Here is a 17,468-nt window from a genome sequence, read left to right on the forward strand (position 1 = left end):
CATGTGTCGCTTCCCCGCTCAGGTCCGCCAGAGTTCACCTTCTTCTTCCCCATGCATGTAAGTGCATTGGAGGCGACACAAATTTAAATGTTAAATCCCGCGCTTAGTCTGAATCCGTCGGATCATCTGACGGCTGCCCCCCCCCATTTCTTTTGCGTGAAAGCTGGCACTGATGAGACGCAATCCGATCGCGTGCGACACAATCCCAGACGCGGTCCCCGAAAAGTCGGGAAACCCTACCAAAATGCGCGCCGTGGGACCCTTAGTAAATGAGCCCCAATGTGTGATGCAAGACAGGACGGGTCCTCCCTCTAATAGACCATCACTGGGACCTACCAGAATATGCCGGACCTTTGCCTGCAGACTCCGGGGGCACCGGACGGGCCACAAGCAGTCGCCTTTTTCTACCCTGGTCCTGATCATGATGCTTCCGGATTAGGATCTGTTTCCTTACGGATGATTTCTGCTCTTCTTTCGGGCGTCGCGGAGGGTGAAGCTGTGGGTTGATCATTAAAGAAAATGATAATCAGATTATCATCCAGTCTGCCTGGGATTAAATAATGAGGCAGAACCTACATCCACAGGAGATCTGCGGTTACTTGTCCAGACAGAGGAAAGTAGAAATGCTTTATTATTTTTACACTACCTGTGGTTGATTCTGGACAAACCCTTTAAGAAGAACAAGTAGTCCTGGAAGTGATGACATCCCCCCACATAGCCCTGTTCATGGTGTGCAAATCCTACATCCAAAGAGCTTGGCCTCGTTCAAGATGTTTGGAACAATCTCCCCGCAGAGTTATTTCAAAATCTGTATCTCTTGAGCAATTGATTTGGCAAAGGGTAGTCACACCAAAAGTCACCCCCCTCAGAATGATTTTATGGCGTATATGAGATGGCCTCTATCTCCGTCACTAGCCCACCCTCACTCGGGGCAGCAGGAAATAAGTACCAAGCACAAGTTATTTATAAAAAACACTTTTGTGATTCAAAAACTGCAGAGCTGCGATCCAGAGGAGGAGGAAATTACAACACATTGGGGGTTACTACTCCTAAAGGGGAACCTGCGGTTCTGTCTGACATCCAGCACTTCCTAAACAATGACCCAATGGAGCAAAAATTAACAAATCATCAATAAATCACAAACTTTTTTTTCTAGGTTTTTTGGGAAAATTTACAACATTTCTTACATCTAACAGAACAGGGTGCTATTTCACAACAAGAGGGGAATCTCCCTAGAACTGGGTGCGGGGACAAGTGTAGGGGCAAAAAAATATTATTTCTGGAGTCTTATGTTTTTAGGATCTGGTCTTAAGTTTTATTCATTTTAGGTTTCTGGTCTGGGATTTATTTAATATCTGGGGCCTGGTCTGGGGGTTTCATTTTAGTTGTCTGGTCAGTTGTTTGCTGATCTTGTGGGGTCTTTATTTAGGACTAAAAAGCTTTAGAGGTTTAGAATCAGTGGCGTAACTAGGAGTGGCAGGGCCCCATAGCAAGCTTTGGCATGGGGCCCCCCTTCTCACTTAAAAATTATGCATATTTGTATACTCACACATGAAAGTTACAATCACACATTTCTACACTTATGCACATATGCTCATATAGAGCATATACACACATAAAGTGATATGGATCTCTTTAGTGTTTAGTGATCTCTTTAGTGAGGATGCTGGGGCCCCCTGACACTGTGGGCCCCATAGCGGTTGCTATGGCTGCTACCACTGTAGTTACCCCCCTGGGTCTAGTGTCTAATTACGTTTTAGGAGTCCGATTCATTTTGGAGGTTTGGTCTTAGGTCTATTTCAATATATAAACCCTTACCGACGTGTTACGTATTAATATGTCACACATCGGCTGCGGCTGTATGGAGAGGGCTCATGGGCTGAGCCCTCTCCATACAAGGTGATAGCAGCCAACACCCACCAGTAACACCCACAATTGTCGCCAGCACCGATCGCGGGAGCCAACAGTAAAAATCCAGCTGCTCTGGGCGCCGCCATCTTGACTTATTGTCGAGGCTGTATAGTTTCTGATCAATCGTTACAATGAGCCAGTGGCACGTTGTAATACATGATCAGTAAAATCCCCATTTACTGCCACGTATGGCAGTCTATGGTACGATCAATCAGACAACTTAGGGTTAAACAACCCCAGGGGGTCTGAAAAATACTAAAAATATAAATTTAAAAAAAAGTTAAAAGAAAGAAATTCAAATTACCGCCTTTCCCTAGAACTTATATAAAATTAAATAAACAGTAAAAAAAATCACAAGCATGTTTGGTATCACCGCATCCCAAAATGTCCGCTCTATCAAAATATAATAACGGTTCTTCCCGGCTTTTTAACCCCTTAATGGAAAATAGCGCCCAAATGTCCAAAATGGCACTTTTTCGCCATTTTGCAACATATAAAAATTTTTTACTTAAAGTGTGCAAAAGGCCGTACAGTCCACAAAATGGTAGCATTGAAAACGTCAGCTCATCCCGCAAAAAATTACACCATACACCGTACACCGAAATATTAAAGCAGAAAAAAGATTTATTTTTTTTGTACAGGTTTTCTTTTTTGTAAATGTATGAAAACATTCTAAAACCTATATAAATTTGGTATCCCCGTAATCGCACCGACTCGTAAAATCCAAGCCCACAAGAATATGTTGCAAATGCGTTTTTTCACCAATGTCACTGCATTTGGAATTTTTTTCCCGCTTCCCAGTACACGGCATGGAATATTAAATACCGTCACTAATATGTCTACATGGAAAAATAAAGTTGTAGATTTTTAAAGGCGGAGAGTGAAAAATACCTTCTCCAGATCCTCGAGTTTGATAGCCAGAGCCAGGATCTCATCCCCTTTAAGCACCCTGCTTAGGGTGGGCTCCGTCTGCTCCGCTACGGGTGAGGACGACTGCTCCGACCCCTTCAACTTCTTCTTGTCTGCAACGTAAGAGATTTGTCTTCATAAAAACTGGAGCTACATCAGACGTGTTGTAGATATGTGAAGCCATGAAGCAATGTAAGACGATTATCATACCCTAGGGATAGCGCCAAACACCGTGCAGTGGCTGTGCCCGGTATTGCAGCTCAGTCCCATTCACTTGTATGATTTATAATGTTTTGTTGGTCACATACATTCATACGTTATCTACCAATTTATGCCACAGATTGGGCTGGATTACTAATCAGTACCTGCGCTTGTGACTCGGCAGCTGTTACGCATGCGCAGCTGGTGGATTAGCCGCCTTGGGGCATCATGGGAAATGTAGTTTTTAACGTATAGATGAAAATCCGTCATTGTGAGTGAATGTGGCCGAGCTGCAATACCAAGTACGGCCACTATTCAATGTATGGCGCTGTATAGTGATTGGGATTTTACTAAATCTTGATTACACCTGCAGCAAATCAATATTTAAGGTGGTGGCAGAGTTAAAGGAGTTTTCCGGACTCCATGTATGTGATTGGAGAAGGTCTGACATCCGGATCTCACACCAATCGCATGTTCTGGATGCACATTTGGTACAAGAATCCAAGGGAAATACCCAGCACCCTCCATCCCCATCCTATAGGTAGTAGCTTCTGGTCACTAGCACGCTCAGCCACAGATTAGATCACCTGTAGGAGTACGGGTCCGAGACTCTCTCTTCCCAGGCTTGTTCGCCATGCTGTTCCTGGAGAAAGTGTAACCATGGTACCGGTAAACAAGTCAGCCGTAGAGAGGCCCCGCCCACCCGCTTGCACGGACTACAAGAACCGTGAGTCTGTGCGTGCGCGCCCCCTAGAGGCGCCGGCGGGGAAAAACAAACAAACATACGCGTCGTATGTTTGTTTGTTTTTCCCCGCGTGCGCGCCCCCGCATAGCTAGAGGGGGTTCTGGAGGGGCAAAGAGACAGAGGTCATGGCTTCCTACATTTACTATTAGTATTATACAGAGCTGTATATAAAATATATGGGGGAGAATTATCACCAGTGACTGAGGTAAAACTGTTCTAGTTGTCCATAGCAGCCAATCAAAGCTCGGCTTTCATTTTCCCACAGCTGTGTACAAAATGAAAGCTGAGCTCTGATTGGTTGTCATTGGGAAGTAGCACAGTTTTACCTCAGACACTTATGATATATCTCCCCTATGAGTCTAAAAAGCAGCACATGAGCCCCTAACTTAGGGTGAGTCCACACATGGCGTTTTGAGACCTGTTTTTGGTCCGTTTTTAAGCAGGCCGTCCAAAAACGCATGCGTTTTTTGAAAATGCATCCGTTTTTGACCAGTTTTAATTAAGAAAATTGGTAAAACCGATCAAAAATGCCTGCGTTTTTTAACGGACTGCTTAAAAACGGTCCAAAACAGGCTCAAAACGCCACGTGTGGCATGACCCTAATACAGGGGGGTCCCTCTGTTACCATGATACATCCTAGTAAGGAAATACAAAAGGCTTTATATTGGCTAAAAGATGTGCAAGTGACTTACTGGCCTCAGCAGTTACAATACACTGATCCACTGGTCGCCGCTGAGGCCGGTGACTGGCTGCCGTGCTCCTGGTGACATGAACAAGGTCTTGTGCTGGATTGGCGCCAGTGAAGACAAGTGTCATTTAGCCAGTGACTAATGTTATTTTACTATCCCGGCAACAAAAAAATAAAGTTCCAGTGTTTTTGGAGACATTTTTATTAAGTTTTAAACTTCAGCTAAGGCTTCATTGACACCAACGTATGCATAGCCTGGCTGTGGGGACCCCTGCCCTCTCTATAGAGATGCACGGCCACGTGCACTGAGATATATAGGACAAGTCCTATTTCTTCCCCGTGTACGTAGTGGTACAGCACCGTGTCCATTGCCATTGTCCATACATCCCCCAATACGGTAGTGTAAATGCAGCTTATGGGTTCATTCACATGGACATACGGGGGAAGTATATACAGCCGTAAGATTGCGGCCGTACATATGTCCTCCATAGACAGCAATGGGCGAACGGATTGATACGATGCAGCACACTTGCGGTTCTGTACACTGGGAAAAGCTAGGACATGCCCCATCTTTCCCCAAGTGCATCTCTATGGAGAAGGGAGGGGACACCCCTCCTCTCCAGCGTGCCAAACGGGCACTCGTTAGTGTGAATGTAGCCTAATGACATAGGTGTATTACTGAGATTTTAGGGCAGGAGGTACACAGTTGTAACACTGGGCAAAAAGGGAATGCACCAAACCTCAGAGCCACGTCCGCGGTGCACCAAACCTCACAGCCACGTCCGCGGTGCACCAAATTGCAACAGCCACGTCCATGGTGCGTGGAACTGCACAGCTGCGCCCAGGGCTGTGCTGAATCTTACAGCCATGTCCAGAGGTGCACCGAAACATACAACCGCGCCTACAGTGCACCGAACCGCACAGCTAGACCCATGGTGCTCTGAGATACTCATCTGCATTTAAATAAAAATGAAGATTTCTCTACATGCAGGCCACAGATTTGGTTTTGGAAGCAATTCCTTTGTATCAGTCGAATTGTACTTGATCTAACTAGACAGATAAACGCTGTATATGATGTAGAAATTGTACTTGAGCCTTACCCATTGTATATAGGATGCAGCATGTGTATATGTGCCGAGACAAATAAAATGTTGTTTAAAAAAAAAAATATATATATAATGGATCAGTCCAGGGATCCTGTTATGCAACATATGAAGTAGATAAAAAAAATTTATTCAGTAATATACATAGGACTTTTCAAAAGTTACAAAAGTTTGTGCAGTCGTTGCATAGTCCTAGTATTCTATTCCAGATAAAACACGGGATCCGGCAGTGGCATCACTTCTGCGCTGTCGGCTGTGGCTGATGAGGTTGTATCTTCTCCGACTGAGCCCAAGAGTCTTGTAACTGGTTTAAGATTGGCAGCAGGAGACTGTCTAACACTGCAAGCCCCCTCCCAGAGCAGCGGAGACCCCTAAACCGAAGACAGAAAGAGAGTCAGATACTTGTATCATGTGCTAACACTTTTCTGTAGATAAAATCCCTTAAATGTTCAAGTGTTTATCATTATTAGACATTTATCCTAATCCGACTTTGTGGTTCCCTTAGGCTTCCCAGTCATCTGCCGATGGCTCCCAGGATTGACATGGCCTCCAAACCATCCAAGAGGTCCAACAGCAATCAACAGATCACTGACTTTTATGGGACCTCCAAGATGGATTACAGAATGAGATGGTCATAGAAGTCGCAGGCTTGTGGACCCCTAATCTGTCAATTGTTGGGGGTCCTAACATTTGGTTCCCCTATGATCACCCACCCCCAGACAACTTAGGCTGCATTCAGACGAACGTATGTCCGCACAGAGTAAAAATATACGGGAAAAATATAGAACATGTCCTATCCATGTCCTATCTTTCCCCATGTTACGGCCCGTATGTCCTGCATCTCAATCACATACAATCCCTCCCATAGTCTGCTCTATGATGCTGGGAGTGCAGGTCCTTACACAGTGTCTGGGACATAGCTCAATCACATACAACCCCTTCCATAGTCTGCTCTATGATGCTGGGAGTGCAGGTCCTTACACAGTGTCTGGGACATAGCACAATCACATACAACCCCTTCCATAGTCTGCTCTATGATGCTGGGAGTGCAGGTCCTTACACAGTGTCTGGGACATAGCTCAATCACATACAACCCCTTCCATAGTCTGCTCTATGATGCTGGGAGTGCAGGTCCTTACACAGTGTCTGGGACATAGCTCAATCACATACAACCCCTTCCATAGTCTGCTCTATGATGCTGGGAGTGCAGGTCCTTACACAGTGTCTGCGACATAGCTCAATCACATACAACCCCTTCCATAATCTCCTCTATGATGCTGGGAGTGCAGGTCCTTACACAGTGTCTGGGACATAGCTCAATCACATACAACCCCTTCCATAATCTCCTCTATCATGCTGGGAGTGCAGGTCCTTACACAGTGTCTGGGACATAGCACAATCACATACAACCCCTTCCATAGTCTGCTCTATGATGCTGGGAGTGCAGGTCCTTACACAGTGTCTGGGACATAGCTCAATCACATACAACCCCTTCCATAGTCTGCTCTGTGATGCTGGGAGTGCAGGTCCTTACACAGTGTCTGGGACATAGCTCAATCACATACAACCCCTTCCATAGTCTGCTCTATGATGCTGGGAGTGCAGGTCCTTACACAGTGTCTGGGACATAGCTCAATCACATACAACCCCTTCCATAGTCTGCTCTATGATGCTGGGAGTGCAGGTCCTTACACAGTGTCTGGGACATAGCACAATCACATACAACCCCTTCCATAGTCTGCTCTATGATGCTGGGAGTGCAGGTCCTTACACAGTGTCTGGGACATAGCACAATCACATACAACCCCTTCCATAGTCTCCTCTAGGATGCTGGGAGTGCAGGTCCTTACACAGTGTCTGGGACATAGCTCAATCACATACAACCCCTTCCATAATCTCCTCTATGATGCTGGGAGTGCAGGTCCTTACACAGTGTCTGGGACATAGCACAATCACATACAACCCCTTCCATAGTCTCCTCTAGGATGCTGGGAGTGCAGGTCCTTACACAGTGTCTGGGACATAGCACAATCACATACAACCCCTTCCATAGTCTGCTCTATGATGCTGGGAGTGCAGGTCCTTACACAGTGTCTGGGACATAGCTCAATCACATACAACCCCTTCCATAGTCTGCTCTATGATGCTGGGAGTGCAGGTCCTTACACAGTGTCTGGGACATAGCACAATCACATACAACCCCTTCCATAGTCTGCTCTATGATGCTGGGAGTGCAGGTCCTTACACAGTGTCTGGGACATAGCACAATCACATACAACCCCTTCCATAGTCTCCTCTAGGATGCTGGGAGTGCAGGTCCTTACACAGTGTCTGGGACATAGCTCAATCACATACAACCCCTTCCATAATCTCCTCTATGATGCTGGGAGTGCAGGTCCTTACACAGTGTCTGGGACATAGCACAATCACATACAACCCCTTCCATAGTCTCCTCTAGGATGCTGGGAGTGCAGGTCCTTACACAGTGTCTGGGACATAGCACAATCACATACAACCCCTTCCATAGTCTCCTCTAGGATGCTGGGAGTGCAGGTCCTTACACAGTGTCTGGGACTTAGCACAATCACATACAACCCCTTCCATAATCTCCTCTATGATGCTGGGAGTGCAGGTCCTTACACAGTGTCTGGGACATAGCTCAATCACATACATCCCCTTCCATAGTCTGCTCTATGATGCTGGGAGTGCAGGTCCTTACTCGGTGTCTGGGACATAGCTCAATCCCCTTCTATTTTCTCCTTTCTGATTTTCACACTTACTCCTCATCTAACACCAATAATCCTTCCTCCTGTAGATCCTTCAGTTCCTGCGATGCTTTGAACAAGCCGTGTAAGCCGAACGTCGGGGCGAGATCGTTCCAGCGCTGCCCAATGGGGAAGTAGAAAAACAGAAACTTAACTTTCAACAAGTATGAAAATACATTCTGCTAGTGGTGAAGTTTCATCATCCTGGTCTTAGGTCACGGGTGAGAACAGTCAGGATTACTACATTCAAGGTCATCACTAAATATGTAAATAACTAAATTTAGGGTCCTCATTGACGGTTCTGCTTCTGTGTCACGTCTTATCCTTTCTGCCTTCAGTGAAGATATATGAATAGAAGAGTCTAGTGTGGCCTTACTTTCATATTCAGGACACTTGCATGCTCCACTGAGCCGAGGGTGCATGTACATGGGGGGATCTGGAGGAGTAGCTGTTAGACAAAGTGTTTGGCTACTATGTACGGTGTATAGGCAGCTCAGTCATGTCATCCGTGTAATCTCTGCATTTCCTTACCTTATGTGAAACACCAATGTCTGTCCGTAATCCCAGTACTAGAAGTTCTGATAAACTGGAAATAAGAAAGTCCGGAGTGTTAGAGACCGCACCGACCGCTCTTACACAGTGAAATACACAAAATTCACTATCCAGATGTGAAATGTTACGGACTAAATAATTCAGAGCTGCAGTGTAAAGCAAGGAGTATAATACCCACATCTCATAGTCACTCAGCTCCATCACTTTCCGGGTGCCGTGACCGTTACTCATCACCTCCTTCATCCAGGGTTCTGGTTCCAGGGTCTGAATTCGGGCTTGTCTGCGTTTACCCTGATCGGTGCGGACGATGAACCTCCCATGGGCTCCTGTATACAGTATGACAAACACATAACACTACTATAAGCGTCCCCAGACTTACAGACAACCTCTAGTTACAGACGGACCTCTCTCCACTGTGATCTCTGGATGCTGGAAATGTACTAAACTGAAGCCCCAGGCAACAATGATCAACTATAAAGTGTCTGTAATGAAGTTTTATTGTTAATCCTTGTTCCCTTGTCAACCCAAAATTGTTAAGATCCAATTGTCACAGGGACCAAAAAATAATTTGGCTGGGATTACACTTACTAAAAGTATCTGTTCTAACTTACAAATTGAATTTACAGAGCCTATATAGTACATAACCCGGGGACTGCCTGTATGAGGTGGTCTCTAGACTCCCCTGCGACAGAGGATACCAGGGAGATGAAGGGTCAGTCGTGCCAAAGTGCAACAAGCTTCAGTCATTAGTGGAAAGGGGACCCCAGTTCTTGAGATCAATAATGGTATAAAGTGAAGGGTGATGAAGAGACTGCAGAGGAGGAGCAGAGACAGCCCAGAGCAGAGGGTGATGGAGAGATTGCAGAGGAGGAGGAGAGACAGACCAGAGCAGAGGCTGATGGAGAGATTGCAGAGTAGGAGCAGAGACAGCCCAGAGCAGAGGGTGATGGAGAGACTGCAGAGGAGGAGCAGAGACAGACCAGAGTAGAGGCTGATGGAGAGACTGCAGAGTAGGAGCAGAGACAGACCAGAACAGAGGCTGACGGAGAAACTGCAAAGTAGGAGCAGAGACAGGCCAGAGCAGAGGCTGATGGAGAGACTGCAGAGTAGGAGCAGAGACAGACCAGAACAGAGGCTGATGGAGAAACTGCAAAGTAGGAGCAGAGACAGGCCAGAGCAGAGGCTGATGGAGAGACTGCAGAGTAGGAGCAGAGACAGACCAGAGCAGAGGCTGATGGAGAGACTGCAGAGTAGGAGCAGAGACAGACCAGAGCAGAGGCTGATGGAGAGACTGCAGAGTAGGAGCAGAGACAGACCAGAGCAGAGGCTGATGGAGAGACTGCAGAGTAGGAGCAGAGACAGACCAGAGCAGAGGCTGATGGAGAGACTGCAGAGGAGGAGCAGAGACAGACCAGAGCAGAGGCTGATGGAGAGACTGCAGAGGAGGAGCAGAGACAGACCAGAGCAGAGGCTGATGGAGAGACTGCAGAGGAGGAGCAGAGACAGACCAGAGCAGAGGCTGATGGAGAGACTGCAGAGGAGGAGGATAGAAAGAGCAGAGGATGATGGAGAGATTGCAGAGGAGGAGAAGAGACAGACCATAGAGTTACACTCCCTTATTACATCTGTTCGAAATTACACACGAAGCCTATATTGTACGTAACCCCTCAAGAACTCAGCTGTTCCTCTGTTATTCCTCCCATAAATATTATAAATAAAACGAGCACTGGGTGTTACCAGTAGGGAGCGTGATGCTGCACACTGTCCAATCACTGCTGTGATCATAAGACTTTCATAAGGGGAATGGTAACACCAAGTCATCAATTTATTTAAAGGAAACCTACCACCACAGATCTACCTATTAAGGTAGATCGGGTGGTAGGTACCTCTATTGTACGTGAGGATAGTCCTTTTAAGGGCTTATCCTCACGTCCCCCATATCTTTTATAAATTTTATTGCCCTAGTATGCTAAATTTCTAAAGAGGCTACTGGGGTGTGGAGTAGACGGAGCGGAGGCTACACGGCACGGCTACTCCACCCCCCCAGTAGCCTCCTTGATCTCCCTACCCGCATATCTTCGGTGCGCAGAGTGCAGGCCCCCGGCTGCACGTTCACTACTCCGAAGCCGGAGCTACTGCGCTTGCAAAGATATGCGTGTAGGAGGATAGATCCGGTAGATCCGTGGTGGTAGGTTTCCTTTAAAAAAAAAGCTTCTAGCAGGAATAACAGAGGAACAGCACGACACAAGGGTTCAGACCCCCAAACTCCATATAGTTATCCCCTTTCTGTGGAGAGAGGCGAAATGTAGTTAAAAAGCTTGAACAAAGTTTGATTTTTATCCCCCTAAGGGGGTCCTACTGCTGGTACCTTCCCGATCTCAAGAAATGGGGTCCACCGCTAATAAATGAAGCGGCAGGTCATGGATGTGTCTCCATGCCAATCCATCAATTAGCGGGAATGTGACCCCCTGTGCTCATGATCAGTGGGGGTCTCAGCAGGTAGATCCCCACTGATACTCATGTTAACCCCTTAGCTTTGGGATTTCCTTACCTGGTCCTATTCCAATGTATTGCTTTCCAAGCCAGTATGAGAGGTTGTGGGTGCTCACTGCACCCTACAAAAGGTAAAAAGTAAGAGAAAAGGTTCAAATACAAAAAAAACCCCTAAAAACTATATACATCAATTTCTTATAATACATAAAATGTTAATTATTTACACTAGACTCATATATGCAATTTCAAGTAAAACCTTGATCAGGGACCAAGTGATGATGAGAGTAGTTGTCCTTTTTAGTCCACTAGGTCTTATGTAGATGAAAGCCATACATGGAGACACATACAAGACACACTGACAGACAGATTAGTAACAATGTTTCATAACCATTGTAGAAATACTCACATTTCTGGCAAAATTGGATACTTCATATTGACGGAATCCCGCTCCTCGTAGGATGGACCTGGCGTCCTCATACATCTGGGCCGTAAGTTCTTGATCAGGAAAAGTGACTTGTGCTTTCTCCTTCCATTTAAACATCAGTGTTCCCCTCTCCAGGGTGAGCTGATAGAGAGATACGTGGTCGTCGCAGTGTTCCAGGATCCTGTGTAACGTGCTGTGCCATGAGGCCAAGTTCTGACCGGGAAGACCAAACATGACATCCACTGACGTCCTACCAGGGAAGATCCTCCGGGCTTCCTCTACTGTGCGGAGAGCATCCGAGGCCATGTGTGTCCTTCCGAGGAGCATGAGGTCACCGTCATCCAGGGACTTAGGAGAAGAGAATTACCAAACTGAGTGACCACGTATGACCAGATGGAGAGGAGCAAGTCCCGGATCCACAGGTGGACATCTCATCATCACCAGATGGCGGTATAATGTACTTACCTGGACACCAACTGAGAGCCGATTCACCCCGGCATCCCGGAAGCCCTGGAGTCTGCTCTCCCCCAATGATGTAGGATTGGCCTCCAAGCTGATCTCAGCATCTTGTGGTAAAGACGCATACTTAGAGATCTCCTCCAACACAGCGCCTATGGTGGACGGGCTGGCGAGACTCGGGGTGCCCCCACCAAAAAATACTGAGGTTACCCTATGTGTAAGAAGACATGGACAAAAGAAGACATCTTCATTAACCTCTTCACAAATTTCAAAGAGCTGCTTAAAGGGGAGTCACAGAAATAAGATCTCAAATCCCATGTTTGGATGGAGTGCTGACTCATAGAGAGTGAACAGAGCACCACTACACATACATGACTAGAGCTCTATTGATATTCTGGATCCTGAGGATCTATTCTGAATTGTAATTTTGGAACAACCCCTTTACCTTACAAGTACAATATTATTTAACTTCTGGGAACAGGAGGTGATGGAGAGACTGCAGAGGAGGAGGAGCAGAGACTGCAGAGGAGGAGGAGGAAGGAACTGCAGAGGAGGAGGAGGAAGGAACTGCAGAGGAGGAGGAGGAAGGAACTGCAGAGGAGGAGGAGGAAGGAACTGCAGAGGAGGAGGAGGAAGGAACTGCAGAGGAGGAGGAGGAAGGAACTGCAGAGGAGGAAGGAACTGCAGAGGAGGAAGGAACTGCAGAGGAGGAGGAGGAGAGAACTGCAGAGGAGGAGGAGGAGAGAACTGCAGAGGAGGAGGAGGAGAGAACTGCAGAGGAGGGGCAGAGAACTGCAGAAGAGGAGCAGAGAACTGCAGAAGAGGAGCAGAGAACTGCAGAGGAGGAGGAGGAGAGACTGCAGAGGAGGAGGAGGAGAGACTGCAGAGGAGGAGGAGGAGAGACTGCAGAGGAGGAGGAGGAGAGACTGCAGAGGAGGAGGAGAAGAGACTGCAGAGGAGGAGGAGGAGAGACTGCAGAGGAGGAGGAGGAAGGAATTGCAGAGGAGGAGGAGGAAGGAACTGCAGAGGAGGAGGAGGAAGGAACTGCAGAGGAGGAGGAGGAAGGAACTGCAGAGGAGGAGGAGGAAGGAACTGCAGAGGAGGAGGAGAGAACTGCAGAGGAGGAGGAGAGACTGCAAGGAGGGGCAGAGAACTGCAGAAGAGGAGCAGAGAACTGCAGAAGAGGAGCAGAGAACTGCAGAAGAGGAGCAGAGAACTGCAGAAGAGGAGCAGAGAACTGCAGAGGAGGAGGAGGAGAGAACTGCAGAGGAGGAGCAGAGAACTGCAGAAGAGGAGCAGAGAACTGCAGAGGAGGAGCAGAGAACTGCAGAGGAGGAGCAGAGAACTGCAGAAGAGGAGCAGAGAACTGCAGAGGAGGAGCAGAGAACTGCAGAAGAGGAGCAGAGAACTGCAGAAGAGGAGCAGAGAACTGCAGAGGAGGAGCAGAGAACTGCAGAGGAGGAGCAGAGAACTGCAGAGGAGGAGCAGAGAACTGTAGAGATGGATAAGAAGAGACAGAACATAGCAGAGGCTCATGGAGAGACTTCAGTGGAGTTAGAAAAATACAGCATAGCAGAGGTTGATGAAGAGATGACTGCAGAGAAGGATGTGAGGACTCAGACCAGAGCAAAGAGACTCCAGAGGCGGAGATAGACTGCAGAGCAGCAGGAGGAGAGAGACCATACCAGAAGATGAAGGAGACACTATATAGGTGGAGAAGAAGAGACAGACCATAGTTGAGAGTGTTGAAGAGACTGCAGAGGAGAGAGAGAGGCCATAGCAAAGAGTGATAGAGAGACTGCAGAAGAGGATGGGGAAAGACAGACAGACAGGAGTGAAAAGCCTCCTGTGAAAGAGAAGGGGAAGAGACAGACCAGAACAGGGGTTTCATGGAGAGACAGCGGAGGAGGATGAGGAGAGACGGACAAGATTCGGAGGTGATTGGCCTTGTCATTCGGTTGTACTTCTCGCTGAACATAATGGATTACTACCCAGATGGATTTTGGGTCACCTCTGTCTCACCTGCGCACCTGGCTGAGCTGGATTAGAGTGCGAGCTTCTCGCACCAGGCAGGAGCGGACGGCTTCCTCATTGTCAGAGCGGGCGATGTACTTGTTGAAGTTGCAGTACGTGCAGCGCTTCTCACAGTACGGCCACTGCGGGGAGAGGACGGGACATGTCAACACCACATTACTAAATTTCAGAGGGGTTTCCAGGATCTTAATATTAATATCAGACAATCTGATAAGCAGGATGCACCCGCCTGATACTGAGGAGACTACAGGGCGCTGCAGTCACTGGCCTCACCAGCAGGGCGGTCACATGACTTATGAGGCCAATGATCACATGCACTGGCCACTACATATACATCTTGTCCTGACTCCACATTTATGGAGAAAAATGTGAAACCCCGTTAAAAATGTGACAACAGTGGAAGAAATATTGTGATAGCAGCCAGAAGACACACTGCAGCAGACCCTCTGCTGTGCTATATACAGGACACTCACATGCACATAAACGGCTGCTGCCTCCTCCACGTCCTGGCTATAGGACCTGCTGCCCCCGCACACCCTCCTGCTTACACCGGCACAGTGCCGCAGCATTACCGCAGCGTTATGTCAGTGTCAGCACACAGTGCCGCACACTGCCGGGACTTCCGGCCGGCCCCCTAGTGGACGAGACTGGGAATAGCGGCTTGTGGGTACACAGGAACGTGGTTATACTGCTGTAAAGCACCTCTATACAGAATATATGTACTGTATATAACCTCTATTCAGGGTGTATGTAGTGTATATTACCTCTATACAGTGTATATGTACTATATATAACCTCTATACATCCTATATTGGTGTACAGAACCTCTATACAGAGTGTATGTACTATATATAACATCTATACATGCTATATGTAGTGTATAAAACCTCTATACAGGGTTTATGTGTGTGTACATATATATACTTCTATACAAACTATATGTAGTGTATATAACCTCTATACAAGGTGTATGTACTGTATATAACCACTATACATGCTATATATAACTGCTATACATACTATATGTGCTGTATATGAACACTATGGGGCTTATTTACTGAGGGTCCCACGGTTTGCACTTTCATCGACTTTTAGAAATTTTCGGGATTCGCGCTATGACAGTTATTTAGAAGGGGATTGTGTCGCACGCGATCAGATTTTGCTGCAATCGCGCCGACTTTCATGCAACAGAAATGGGGGGGGGTGGCAGTCTGACGACCTGCGGATTCAGACTGAGCGCAGGATTTAACTTTAAAATTGTGTCGCAAGACGATGCACTTACATGCACCAGGAAGAAGAACCTGAGCGAACCTGAGCGGGGAAGTGACACATGCAGGATATCGGGCGCACGATCTTAGTGAATAGCGGCAGAGTTAATTCTCGTCGGACAACGCACAGCGGGGATCGTGCAGGATCAGGTAAGTAAATCTGCCCCTATATGTGATTTGGAAGCAGGGGTTGCGCATGAACACCTGTACTGCACTCAGTATGGGGCACTTCAGAGAAAATTTCAGCCCCCCATTCTTCCAATCATAGGGGTTCCCAGCTGTCAGATCCCTTGCAATCACTTTCTCCTATTGTGTGGTAGCATCAGTTTTCTGAATTGATATATTTTTTATATTGTAACTTCTTGCACTACACAAGGAGTGTGTCCTCACACTGCTGTGCTCTGTGCACGAAGCTGCCCTATCTCAGTGCTCTGAGTAAAAGCTGTGGAAGGCTCCTGGTTGAATACTACAGCAGTCACATCAATCAGGGCTATGGAGCAGTATAATGCAGAGAGCTCAGAGCACAGCAGTGTGAGAATCTACAATCCTTGTATCACAGTCCTGCTGCTACTAACAATATACAGAGCGGTGTGATCACACATCTCTCTAGACACAACACTGGCTGCAGCTTTGGTGGTCAAAATTCCCTGTAATATTGAAGAGGAAGTATTAATAATAGCAGATCCGGTGATACATTTCTTCCACGTGTCGTGGGGCTGTTCCTGTTTCCTCCATGATCGCTCTCTATAAGAAGAGGAAACCCGTGGCAGAATGTGAACTCCCATGTCTGGCTGCATCTACAGACGGACCACGCGCAAGGAGCCACGTGATGGTGCGCAGACAACATACGAGTGATTGGCAGCACATGTTATTGCTTACAGGGGGGAGAGAAATAACCTAAAACTTTTCTGTAGGTCACAGTCGCAAACCTAAATGCTTTATAGTGATATTTTATGTGATAGAGCAACACAAAGTGTAAGGGGAAAGAAAATTATACATGCGTCAGTACTTTGTAGGACCACCATTGCCTGCTTTGCACATCTAGAGGCTGGAGGTTCCTTCATTCATCTTTGCACATCTAGAGGCTGGAGAGGTGTCGCTCCATTACGTAAAAATGAATAAACTACATGTAAGTAATGTTTAAAAATGAGGAAAAGTGTAAGGGGTGTGAGTCGTGTGCATATGCTGATCCTTCCAGCTTGATGGTTACAATCCTGGGCACAGAGCTTGGTGGTTTCAGATGATGAATCATTTCCACATCTCTTATTTTCAGAAGCAAGTGGATGGCCAAGCTGGTATTTGCCATCTACTTCCATGGGTAGACCTTCTCTGTGTGGACACCGGGCTATGAAGACTAAGACAAGGAGACATCCGTTTTGTTGATCTGGCGGAGCCTTTGTGTGGACATCGGACCTAGGACTGGGATTGAGTGTGTGGGGTCAGCCTCCCGCTCAGCCGTCATGGTTGGGAATGTTTCATCCTTACACTCCCGTGAAAATGAACAGGATTATGTACTGTGAGATTTTACTATACTTAATATTATTTCCGAAATCTCTGATTTTACCGGTGAATAAACTAAAATTTTTGTATTCTGTCTCTTCCATCTTATTGTTTCGAGCATATTGTATTAATATGTCATGATGTACAGACAAAAGTCACAGGACTCCCCTTTTGTTTATCAGATGACACATCTGATCCCCCAGCAAGTAATGGGTGAGGCGCTGTGTCCATTGCTGCCATCTTGAAAGCCGCCATGTAGTATCTAGAGCAATGGGAAGAGAAGTCATTTGTCTTATCAGAAAAAAGTAGAATTGTCCTGCAATCCGATTTGCAACAACAACCAGGAACGTGCCCTGTGATGCACAGCTACGTGTCATGTTGTCCATTGAGCCAGATGAAGGAGCTGGGGACCGGTT

General features: G+C 46.9%; 2 protein-coding genes and 1 long non-coding RNA gene across 4 annotated transcripts in view; 1 reads left to right on the top strand and 2 right to left on the bottom strand.

Annotated features, from left to right (window-relative positions):
- The window catches only part of MYCBPAP (MYCBP associated protein), a 28,495-nt gene extending 24,747 nt beyond the window's left edge, over nucleotides 1-3,748 (bottom strand). The window contains exons 1-3 of the mRNA XM_072112371.1: nucleotides 3,609-3,748; nucleotides 2,803-2,933; nucleotides 337-496 (exon numbers count right to left, since the gene is read on the bottom strand). Of these exons, the coding sequence (XP_071968472.1) occupies nucleotides 337-496; nucleotides 2,803-2,933; nucleotides 3,609-3,657 (340 nt within the window). The 5' untranslated portion in view covers nucleotides 3,658-3,748. The remainder of the gene's footprint in view (nucleotides 1-336; nucleotides 497-2,802; nucleotides 2,934-3,608) is intronic.
- LOC140064987 (uncharacterized) lies at nucleotides 3,218-9,071 on the top strand. 2 transcript variants are annotated; one of them, XR_011847842.1, is made up of 3 exons: nucleotides 3,218-3,748; nucleotides 6,063-6,188; nucleotides 8,373-9,071. It is a non-coding gene; the product is annotated as an uncharacterized lncRNA (long non-coding RNA). The 2 variants fall into 2 exon arrangements; XR_011847843.1 differs by lacking the exon at nucleotides 3,218-3,748 and adding an exon at nucleotides 3,843-3,888.
- RSAD1 (radical S-adenosyl methionine domain containing 1) lies at nucleotides 5,667-14,951 on the bottom strand. Its single transcript, XM_072112372.1, has 9 exons — nucleotides 14,758-14,951; nucleotides 14,273-14,406; nucleotides 12,257-12,461; nucleotides 11,774-12,139; nucleotides 11,426-11,489; nucleotides 9,053-9,200; nucleotides 8,854-8,908; nucleotides 8,338-8,441; nucleotides 5,667-5,928 (listed from the first exon to the last, which is right to left on the bottom strand). Exons 1-9 carry the CDS (start codon nucleotides 14,851-14,853, stop codon nucleotides 5,793-5,795), a joined length of 1,308 nt encoding a protein of 435 aa, XP_071968473.1. The 5' UTR covers nucleotides 14,854-14,951; the 3' UTR covers nucleotides 5,667-5,792.
- Nucleotides 14,952-17,468: the final 2,517 nt, after the last annotated feature.

This window comes from Engystomops pustulosus, chromosome 6 (assembly GCF_040894005.1).
Source record: "Engystomops pustulosus chromosome 6, aEngPut4.maternal, whole genome shotgun sequence".
Taxonomy (NCBI): Eukaryota; Metazoa; Chordata; class Amphibia; order Anura; family Leptodactylidae; genus Engystomops; species Engystomops pustulosus.

Bases quoted from the DNA above. Each gene is read 5' to 3' on its own strand.
- RSAD1 (XM_072112372.1), bottom strand. From the start codon at position 14,853: ATGCTGCGGCACTGTGCCGGTGTAAGCAGGAGGGTGTGCGGGGGCAGC. The intron at 9,201-11,425 runs GTAAGGAAATCC...TACTGTATACAG, and splicing joins ATACATTGGAATAGGACCAG to GAGCCCATGGGAGGTTCATC. The intron at 8,909-9,052 runs GTGGGTATTATA...TCTTATTTCCAG, and splicing joins GAGCTGAGTGACTATGAGAT to TTTATCAGAACTTCTAGTAC.